At 34.8% G+C, this 12,110-nt stretch overlaps 1 protein-coding gene across 1 annotated transcript; it reads right to left on the reverse strand.

Moving 5' to 3' along the window:
• Window positions 1-2,481: 2,481 nt before the first annotated feature.
• On the reverse strand, window positions 2,482-4,832 carry LOC143221539 (PHAF1 protein CG7083-like). The gene is given in 9 exon segments (XM_076446962.1): window positions 2,482-2,679; window positions 2,781-2,957; window positions 3,046-3,210; window positions 3,341-3,490; window positions 3,573-3,667; window positions 3,670-3,781; window positions 3,849-4,076; window positions 4,171-4,253; window positions 4,769-4,832. Coding segments are annotated over 9 exon segments (1,272 nt in total).
• Window positions 4,833-12,110: the final 7,278 nt, after the last annotated feature.

Genomic DNA, 12,110 nt, shown 5'->3' on the forward strand with positions numbered 1-12,110 from the left:
AGAACGACGGAATTACGTCAGAAGAATTGCATTGCCTACGGATTGGACGCTTTGAGAAATGCGCGCCGAAAGAAATAAGTAAGTAAATGCTTAAGAAAGAGAAATAATTTTTATTGCATTCAAGTATGAAACGTCTATATTTCAATTTTAATTATAATTTAAGAATCTTTTATATTAGACAATATGACAATTTGTTGAAAAAAAAAGAAAAAATATACGAGGAACAGTAAAATCTAAAAATTTTCGGAGGAAAATTGATTTATAGAAATCGTTTTACATAATTTTATAATCCATTCATACAAAATGATTTGTTTTGTATAAACTAAATAGAGAGATTTCTTAGGAAGAATTATTAGAAATAATTATATAGAGAATATAATTTCTAAAGGTTTCACTGATATTTTTCTTTATTCTTTATTTATATTTTCCTTACTTATTTAGTTTGTTAATTCGCTATTGTAACGATCGTGAATGCTTCAGTGAAACTTCTTTAGCGAATTTTATACTCTGTATATTTACTTAAAAATAATTTCCACGCAAAACAGTTTGACATAGTCAAATCGACAAAACAGGAGGTATTCCATCGAAATAGGATTTTGAGAAACAAGAACAGCCGCAGTTTCTAAACTGCACACGCGGATCTGCGTCTCTCAAAGCTTTTTGTACAATTACGCGTTAATTAACACTTTCCTTATTTAAATAAATAACGGAATCGTCACTTTTACTTTCAAATCGCGGATAGTGATATAATGAGATCACTTATTATTGCAAGTTTGAACTTCAAAAAGAAAAAAAAAAAGAAACTTTGTATAATTTAACATCCGTATCCGACGAAGGAAACAGAAGAGCATAGTTTACAAAGGTTTAGCAAAGTTTTCAAAACCGTGGACCACAAATTTCACTAATTCGGTAAACGGGAAGAGAAATTACCATAGATCTGTACAGTCAAAAGTGTTAATCAAAGTAATCATTAAAGTTCATGCTTCACGTTCTATCTCGAACGTTTTCTGCTATTTATATTTTACGATTATTATTCATTACAGATCTTATAATCGCTGTAGATTATTAACTATCAAAGTTTACATGATACATGAAACATATTCACTTTTATACCCTATGGTTAGCGGAAAATTGGGTATACGATTGTGCAATTTAACATCAATGTGAAGTCAAATTCGTAGAAAAAAACAGAAAAGACTTTCCTTCTGGCATCATAAGCTTTGTGATAGATTCATGGTGTGATATTTCGTATTAGACGACTAAGTATTAAAAACTAATCGATTTCTGCGAGTACACTTATAATCACAAGTATTATTTAACGTCACAAAAAAAAGTATACGAAAGTAATTAATTAAATATCGTTCATTTTTTTTTTTTTTTTTGTTTGTGTTAATGCAAAGAAGTAACTTATTTAACTGCAGCGCCCTTTGAATTTTCACCACATATCACAATGATCAGAATTTGATAGATAAAAGCGTAGAAAACAGGCCATGAATTAAATTCCACCCGCACTGATAAACATCTCTTTTGTTATTCAATCAACTTCTATCGTTTTGATAGATTTCTTCGATTTATTTCTTTTTTTTTTTGCATTTGTATGCAATTCTGCACAGATCGAATGAATAATATCATTCTAATATTATTAATTACACATCATTCGCTTTTTCTATTCATCTGTTATTTTAAACACGCGTTACAAAATTTTGATTTACAGAAATTAGATACCTTTTTTATTTGCACTAAGCACATTATTATTGTATTTTATCGTTACTGATCAGTACTGTCATTATAATCAGTATTAACTATCAAAATTCTTATTATTCTCTGAAACTACGCCCCTTTTTTTCTTTTTTCTGTTTTATTATCGAGCTCAGGTATTACAATATTGATCGCTCACGCAAGATCATTTTTTTTTTTTTTACCCTTCAACTATATTTAAAACTTATAACCAAAAGATAAAAACGGTATATTAAATATGATATTATTGGATATTGCAGACACTTGTACCCCTTAGTTGATCGTCTTTTTGCTTTTTTCATGTTTTTTTTCCTTTTTTTGTTTTGTTTTATTTCCTTGGCTTTAGGTATTCCAAGGAAAAAATGTAAAATGTTACAAGCAACAATACATAGTATTCAAAATGATATCGCTTGATTTTCTGAGCTTTACATCGCCGGTACCCTTTCAGTAATCTTATTCTTGTTTTGTTTTTGCCTTAAATCCCTGTGGTCTCAATGTCATTATGTTATTGTTAAAAAAAGAAACTGCATCAGGGTTATGCATACATTTGCACTCTTGTTACTTCTGCTTGCATCATACAGTCTTTTTCAAAGGTGATATTATTATGCAATTTTCGACAAGAGTTAAAACTTGTCTATTTTTTTTCTTTTTTTTGTTTGTTTTCATGTTTTCAAAAAACGCCATTTCATCAGTTGCTCCTCAAAGAGCGCTTTATAATGCACCATATTGTATAAATTATCATCGTCACACCGCTCTATATAAAGTTACACTTGCGATATGTTGATTCGCCATTACTTCAACGATTGCATCGCGAATACCATAACAAAATGTACATCCAAATGGATTTGTTGTATTCGTCGAGGAAGCACGGTTCAACACCACTGGCCGTGCACTAGCCTTCAACTGCTCGCTTATTCTATCCCATTTCGTATAGGCAGTGATCTAAACAATAAACGATTATTGAAAGTATCTTAATCTCAAACACTTATCGATACTTTCATTGTTTATCTTGACCATAAATTCTACTTAGATGAATATCGTACCGTAACTGGAGAAGGGGAAACATCTATGAGTTTTCCCGATTCAGTGGAATTATTTTCTGGTGGAAGAGTTAAAGAAAACTCGCAACGATGATACATATTAAAATTATAATGCCCTGGATAATTTGTGTGTAACACAAACTTCTTAACGCATTGTGTTTTGGCATCAAATAAAACATCCTATAAGCGATAATAGAATGTTTTAAGTATTTGATACTTTGACTTGTCTTAAACGTGAAACATTTGTAATCACTTAAAACAAATTTACCAATCCTAAAGTAAAATAGTTATAGAAGAAATCCGACCGTCTTATTTTATCGCGTTTGTGTGCGTGAGGACTATGAATGCGCATCTTATCCTCAGCTTTGAAAAACACTCGAGATGGTGCTCCCAAAGCACTCAGCACATCTTCACAAGTATCACCAAATAACACCTATTTTGAAAATTGAATTGCAGTGAATTTAAAACTTATTACTCACTTTAAATTTATAATATTTAAAGAAATTTATATTATACTAAAGATTATTACAAATCATACTACAAATTAAATAATAAAGTGCAACCTCTTTGGTTAAGCAGCGCTTTTTTGGCTCCAGTAAAACCCTTGTTACAGAGCTACCTTCTGTGAAAAGGTGCAATCTTAGACCTCGTGTACGCATTTTATCCCTCATGACATCTGCTTTTTCTAGATACAAGTTATTATGATAGCAGACCTAACAAAATATAATTATGTAGTATCAGTCTTATTTTGTTATGCATATATCCTTAACTATAACAGCAACAAAAGATAATTACGAGTGGTAGAGGGGGTGGTGGTGCTTTTAAATTATGTTCATCGCTTCCACCTCCAGCACCCATGTTGCCAACATAAATGGCTGTTTTTGCTACAAGGGAGAAGTTCCATTTGGAAATTGCAATGATCCTAATCCATGTGCATATCCAGGTTGAAACTTTGAGTCGATAGGGAAGTAAAATGATAATCCTCGGAAATTTAACACGAATACCTAAAACCAATAGTCTTTGGTGTCTCAAATTTTTGTTAAATCTTTCAAATAAATAAGAATAACATACTTGTTTGTCGCTGTCATAAACACCAGGATGAGTTGCTCCAAATGAATGTTCAATCTGTTCAATAGATGGCAAAACTTCTGGTGAATTAAATGGCAAGCCACAATACTTAAGTTTAACTAACTTCATATTATAAATCTCAATTATTTTGAGCCTTTGCACCACTGGGTCAAATATAAGTCGAACTCCATCATGAGGTAAGTTTATTACTAAATCTACATCTAAAGGATTCTGTAAATCATACGTTTTAATTGTGTATTAATTACAAAGAAGTAAAATATATCATAATTACACATCAATTACATTTCTATAAATATATACTCACACTATCGCTATAAAGTACTTGTACTCCTCTTATAATGCCCACTTGGGATTGTATTATTGACACGGATTGGGAAAAATGCATACCTGTAACAATAACCTTATCAGAAAAAAGTGACTCTTTCTAATTTATAATTTTAAGTGTTCTAACTACGCAATAATTTAAACTATATGCGCATCTGTAATTGTTTAACATATTTCTATGATTTCTGTTAAATTTATATCTATTTTTCAAACAATATCTTACACAAGCATCAGTTTCCGACTAATTACTAGCCTCTTAATTGTCCATCTGTCTCAAAACGTTTCAATAATGAGGCAATACATGTAAACAATTACATAATGAGCAACAAAATATTCATAATAACCACCATTTTCTTTGTTTACGCGCGATTGTCAAACGAGGTGTTTACAAATAGAACGAAATAACAAAGTGCGAATGATGACATGACAGCAACATCAATTAGATCAGTTAGACGCTGAGAATCAATCATTCGTTTGTTCTTTATCGTTTTCTCAATTACTATAAATTAATTCGATCGTTGGAAAATTATGCGTAATTCGACATAGCTGCGATACATCGCGGGTATTTCGTCACTTGCCTAAAATAAATTCCCACTGCTCGCAGCCGAGGGATCTTTCGGGCACCACCTCGAGTTCCAACATTCTACTGATTCCCTTCGTTCCCTTACTTTAAATTAAACTAGAATAGAGCGTCTAACGCGTCTCCAAATATCATGAGAACTGCGTTGCTCCTTTGTCTATGTATCGCACTGTTACTAATCACCAGATAGCCATATTGCTTCCCAAACAATAAACCTCGACAACACTCTACTCTCACGGCTGGCAAACTGTCACCGAACAGCTGATACGTACCGCAGACTACGTGAAATCAAACCAGACTATCGACCGTGTACAACAGCGTGCGAGTAGAACCTTCCTTTCACTTTCTGAAGATGTCGTGGAATAAGCGACTCTATCGACTGAAATCACTGCCGCGAATGTACAAATTCAATTTTTCTTTAAAGTTTATATCAACAAACAACGAAAAACACTCCGTTAAACGTACAATTTACTTAATTAAACATCTGTCGTTATATTTTTATGCTATATTTTTTTTTTAAATTCCACGGTATTATTCGTAATAATAACACATAAAAAAAATTTTGATCGATATCGTAGGTAAAGGTACAAATTAAAAACTTCGCTTCTTTACAAAAATCATAAACAAAGCGTAATATGATACGCGAGGAAAATAACTCGATTCGAAAGTGTATTATTATTTCATTAATCGCGTGCTAATCGTGTTGACGTATCTTTTCTTCATTCGACCCATGATACCAATCACGTGTACGGATGTGTCAAATTGCGAGATCCAGACTTCGAGACACGTCTGAGATTTTATAAACATTCATTTCGAGTCGTAATCTCTTCTTTTTTTTTTCTCTTTATTTCTGTACATTGCCCGAAGACGTAATTAGATATGCACGTGTTGATTTCGAACAACAGGCATTATTTTCCTATAAAAATTTGCACGGGGTAAATCACGCCAAGAAGTACAAGTTCTCAGGCGTGGCAATACAATGGTAAAAAATTACGAAATCATACGTAACGAATTTAAGAAAAATTGGTAATATAATAGAAACTTTTTTTGTTGAATCGAACAATTTTTTTTAGCTTCAGTTTTCGATTCTGTTGTTCGTAAAGTTATAGGAAATAAGTTTGTAATAACGATCGAGACATTCGATGGTCGAAGAAAATTCTGTTTCGCAACATGCGTAGAACAAAAGCGATACAGCTTCACTTTATTAGAAGATGTCGGGGTTAAAGACCACAGATAATCGAATGCTTTTTACTCTTTGTTAACGCATCGCGGGGGGCTATAAGATCGTAAATATATCAGGGCAACGTACAATCGAGTAATTAGAAATCTTTCCGCAGAAGAATTATGTCGATAAAACACTTTCTCACGGCAAAAAGTACACGGAAGCTAGTCGATGTTTTCTCGGTTATTTATGAAATGGAATAAGGAAACGGTACAGTTCAAACACAAACCCCCCAAAAAAACCTTGCTTGTTGAACTTACTTCGTGACGGAAACTATGCAGTTTGTATCAAATGCGTCGCAGATTTGAAAACCTGACGCAATTGATCAAGAGAAAATACAAATAATCTTCCTTGAGGTATATATGATGCATACTTAACGGAAATCACACGATAAGAAATACCTATCTTAAGATAACAGTCTATAAGATATCCTGCTTGTGGATTGACAAATCAATAAGTGTAAAAAGTATAGATACATTTGATTTATGAATTAACAACTGGTAAACATAATTTTGTTTATACTTTTATCTTCAATGAGAACAACATTTTTATAAACATCTCGCAATTTTTGCTCAATCATTTTCCTTGAAATTCAATTGATAATTGAATTTTATCTCAAACTTGACTAGATCCTAATACATATATATACATTTCTTTTAATATTTGCAGAAGAATATTATCAATGAATATTTGCAAAAACATTTGAATTTTATTTACCAAGATGTTACTTACAATTTTTTCTATCTAATATTAATAATTTACAGAAACGTCAATAAAAACAATATAACATCAAAACCGATTCAAAAACAATTATCATTGTTGGCATGAAATTCAGATAAATTGAAGAATTACTCGAAGAGGAGCCAAAATAAGACAAGACAGTGGAAGAATGATAATCGAGCATAGCGGAGGTAAAGGTTAAAGCAAAACGCCATTGTTACTCACGGAATACTTTTGTCTTGTGAAATCGTTGTTCGTGCATACGTTGCTTGGTCGTGCCCACCGTGTTATGCAATCAATTATGATAACCATATCATATGCCACACAGTCGAGCCTCCAGATACGTCAAGCCACGCGCGACTTTTCTCGCGAATATGTATGCGTTCCATATAGTATATATTTATGTAAAATATATCGACGATCTGCATGACATCGGGTCGGTGGTATCCGAGAAAAATACGAGAAGGAAACCAAAAGGGGGAAGAATCAAAGACGCGACAGAACGTGAATGGTTTTGAGGAATCATCATAAATTAGAACACGATAATTTGCGTATTAATTATATTTTTTTAAATATCTTTTTGCTCTCGAAACGTAGGCAACTTCTTTATTTTATTATTGTTATAATAAAGATCTTGCTACGTGTAGCATTTTATTATCATGGTTTTCAAAGTTTTCAAATTTTAAAAAATTTAGTAAAAAGCTACTGCTTTATTGTATTTAGAGATATTTTTCCGTTCTGTTTTTTTTTTCTATTTTATATTCTTCTTATTTATTTAATGTAACTTGTAATTTCAGTGACTGAATTTCCTCTGGGATGATTCCACATAATCGATGACTTTTGACACAAGATTTTCTATCGTTCCGGACAAAAACTTTGTCGAAATGAATCTATGGAACCGTACAAATGCAAGATTGTCGCAGAACAAAAAAGAAGCGGATAACATGTTCGTGAAAATACATTGCGGTGAACGTTTTTGTTTCTGTTTACCATTTGTATATCTCGTTGATGTGTAAACATCGATAAATAATATGACGAAAAGACCAAAAATCAGAGAGAATTTTGCAATAATTCAACATTATTTCTGTTTATAATTAAACAAGCACTTTTAACTACATTTTCACTTCTCTTATCGTAGAGAAATGTCAAAATAATAGGAAAAAGTAATAGAAATAAGCTTAGTCTTCGTATCTAATATCGTTCTTTGTTTATATTTCCAACGTCCGTGATAAGCGATAACGAATACCACATGGGTTTCTCTTGAAATTTCTGAAAAGTTCGTACATTCTCGCATTTGTTTATATACCTGTATGCGCTCGATTAGCATGAGTGATAATTTCAAGGCCGTTGCTTTATCTCGTTCCATCTAACTTAAATTTGTTGATGAATCTTTGTATATTGCAAACTTAAAAATTCTGATACGCTATGTAATATTTTATACGAGGGCTAAGGTCAGTCAGACCTAAGTTGCGGGAAGGAAAAAATGTTCTCTGATAAAAAAAGGGGCAATGTGCACACAACGTGAGCGGTTGAAATACAAAAGCGTTATCACGTTTCAGCTGAAAAAGCGTTCGGTCATGATCCTCTTATCATTCCCGGTGGTTTCGCGAGATTCTTCTTATTATATTCCCGCTGTGTGCCTCGCGTAGACACGCAGAACCGAGTAAGTTAATCATTAATTAACCGGGCGGGGTGAAGAAAAATGTTGACTGCTGATAAACTCGTAGACATTACCTTGAAAAGGGGCACTAGCGAAATAAATCATGGTAAACGAAGTCGTTAACTGTTTAATTGCTGTTTCCACTCGGCAACATTCTTCAATATCACCGAATTAAGTTGAGTAACTCAACTTGATGCGACTTCAATTCAATCTAACTCAATTTGACTCGATTCGATCCGATGCAGTTTAGCATAAACAGACTCAATTCGGCAAGACTCAAATCGATTTAACTCAACATAGCTAAATCTGATTTAACCTTGGCTCAGCTATTCTTCTGATTAAACCCAGTGCAACTCGGCCTGATTCCACCATGAGTCAGCTCTTCTTTTTAACCCGATGAACTCTACAAATTACTTCAACTTAACGCAGTCGGTTTGAAAACACATAATACTTAACTTTGCGTTGCCATGTTTATAAAAACACGAACTAAATATCAATTTATCTGAGGGTGACTTGTATCAGTGGAAACAGGTCACAAGTGTAATTAAATTTGTATATCTGGTTGTCTATGGGGAAACCGATATCCCGAAATACTGATATTCGCAATTCTTCATTCCAGGAAATTAATCGCAGCGGCATGATTAAAGGCAACCGGAGCCATAGAATCCAAACAAAGTGCGAAGTTGTTCGAGAAATCTCGGTAAACAATAATGTTGTATGAATTGTGCGCAGCGGACGGCTTAGATCAAAGTGCAACGCGAGAACACATTTCCTTTCTCTCAGCAATCGCGCCTCGGTGTTGTCTTTTTTCTACGCAAATACACCTCGCGACATTCAATGAGGCAACCTGATCGATTCCTTATACGTAATCGATATTAACTCATGCCCCCTCGTATTCGTGCAACAATGTATATTTACATTTGTCAAATCATAACCAGAGATATACAGTGCATATGTATATAGATATAGATAAGGTTAAAGTATCAAACTTTATTCCATTTTATAACCAAACGTTGTATATATATACATATATAAAAATAAAATCTATTAATTAGACAAACTTAATTGAATATTGAAATAAGCGTACGTTATAAGTTCCACGAACAGAGGCTTTAGTAGTAATTAATTAATAATACCGAATACAAGAAAAATAAGATAGCGAAGCGATTGCAATCTTTGTTGATGAATTTATCAAGCTCATTGTCAGCTGATCCTGCTCCCCGTTAATTTTTCGATCCCATTACTTGACGAATGCATCTCCCTGCCTGTCGCCTGGTCCGTAGTTCACTGTCTGGCCGCGATAATTCGCGAATCCCACATTTCTCGCGATAAAATACGAAGAAACGACAAATCTATTGAAGTGATTCATAAAAAGAAAAAATACTAGCGCTTTATTCACACACGAGATCTCTGTTTTTCCAGTTTTTTTCCATCGACGTTCACTGGAAATTAGCACAAACTGCATATGTATTGTATCGCAATAAAATTCGATACCACTCTTCTCGGTTAACAAGTTAATGTATTTTACATCAGGGAAAGCTTTTGACAAAAATTGATGTTTTATGTATGTTACAAAGGTATTTAATGATGAAAGTAGCCTTTAGCAACCGAATCAGAAGAAAATCAAAGTTCGTGCAGTTTTGACCCTTGAAATACAACGATTAGCATACTTTCGAAGGCAGCGATTAAACATAATTTATTAGATCAGTGTTCTATTAATCTCAGAGCTAATAGAAAATCACAACTGTTTCCTTAGCTAATACAAAAGTTAATTATCTTACAGATAAGCCTTGAAGGACATTGATATGCTAAGAATGATGTTAACATTCGCAAGGAGATCATTTTATGCATATATTTAATAAACTCGTGTTATGATATAATTTTGTATTATTATACAATTAATATTTTACGATTTCGTTTATTCAAATTATACGTTACATGGAAACGAAATTACAAGTTTAATTCTGTCCGATAATATTCTCATTACGGTGCATTATGTAATTGAAAATTACAGAAAAGATTCCTGGGACGTTTCTTTTTTATTTCTTATTATCTCGACAGAATTGGTTCATTCAGGACAATAATTCTGACTGCGTTCTGCTGCTTATACTTTGAACTACAGTCTCATCGATTAGATACAAGCATCACAATCCGCATCTCGATCCAATATTCATTTATAAGCAATTTTATTGTTCCCGTGACAAGCGTTCGAAACTGGCGGGATTTAAATCGATTATCGGGTCGAGTAGTAGTCATTATTTATTGATCTTCAAGAAACAGAGGGTACATCTATCTATATCTTCTGATACATCATCGTTTATAGACGTTTATTACCACGTCTCTCCGGTTTCGAAACAATTCCACAATCTACAAATACAGTAATCGAATCAAGTTCTCGAGCGTTCAATATGACTCGTGTTAATTCGGAAGATTTCGATTTACCAAAATTTTCCCTGCTACTGATAACCTCGCAATTTACACGTAATAAATAATCCAATTACCTCATACGATAAACAGAGACAGGCCTCGATCATTCAACTTGTCAAATATCATTCCGTAAAATCCCAAGTTACTCAATCAAGTAACCTAACCATGGAGATTAGCCAAGCAAATCAATCCTCTCCTTATCTATCGTCTTCTTTAGATACTCGTATAATTTATTCCTTGCTGAAATTACCCATAGATAAAAGGTACGAGCCGGTGGACGATCGAAAATAGTTCTGTCGATTAACGATCCAATTGACATCGACATATCTCGAGACTTCTCGATACAGGTAACCTCACTCTTACTTACCAACGTCAGGCTACAAGCTACCGAGCGTCAACGTGAACGAATCACGCGTGCACCGCGATGATCGGTGTTTCTCGGAACGGTGTTTAATTCGGCCAAGAGTGCACCGGTCCGCTCACAAGCCTGTCAGAAAATTACGCGACCGTGCGGCGCGTCGTGACGGCTCTCTCGGCAAGCGGCGTCGCGTGCTGCGCTAGATAGCGGAAAGCGAAAGTGTTGGCGCAAAAATAGAAGAGCAAGTGGCGGGTAACGGTTTCAATATAAAACGACCGACCACTGCAACCGATTTCGTTTTAATGTGAGCGTGGGCTGATTAATCGCGGGGCCGCGATTGCTTTTACTTCGATCGACTGGCGTTAGTTCAGTGCAGTCCACCATAAACCGTGTGATCGACTGTGTGACGTCCTGCTTCTCCGTTCGGTCCCTTTTTCTGCGTGTCGTCGACCGTTACCACTGTGTCACGAATTCGCGCCACCGGTAATTCGTCAACCCATAACGCCGTCCATCTAGACGATCTCAAGATCTGCGACTAAAACACGATCGATCGGCCGCGACATCTACTTTTTTCTAACGCCTGTTCGACCGTCTATTGCTCCAATCGAATCACTGTTCGTCGCGATCGATCGAGAAAAAAGCGTTCTCAAAACTAGAGAGGGCTTGTCGGACTTGCTCGCGTTCATCTTCGATCGTTTCCATAGAGATTCAGGCTGATAGTGAGACGAACAGCTCGGCATCAACCCTCGTCGGCTGCAGCTAGAAAGCCACGATCGGCAAGGCCAAGAACCGCGTCAGTCGCGAACTGACCCGAAGTCCGGCGCCGATTCCGCCGGCGTTCCGCATCGCTCCCCACTATATTCACCGGAAGTGCTCGCGGCCAATCCGCGGGGCGAGTCGTTAGGGCTCGTACGAAACCCTTGTCGATCGTATAAAAGCGAGCAACACAGGAC

The sequence above is a fragment of the Lasioglossum baleicum genome, unplaced genomic scaffold (genome assembly GCF_051020765.1).
Source record: "Lasioglossum baleicum unplaced genomic scaffold, iyLasBale1 scaffold2626, whole genome shotgun sequence".
Classification (NCBI taxonomy): Eukaryota; Metazoa; Arthropoda; class Insecta; order Hymenoptera; family Halictidae; genus Lasioglossum; species Lasioglossum baleicum.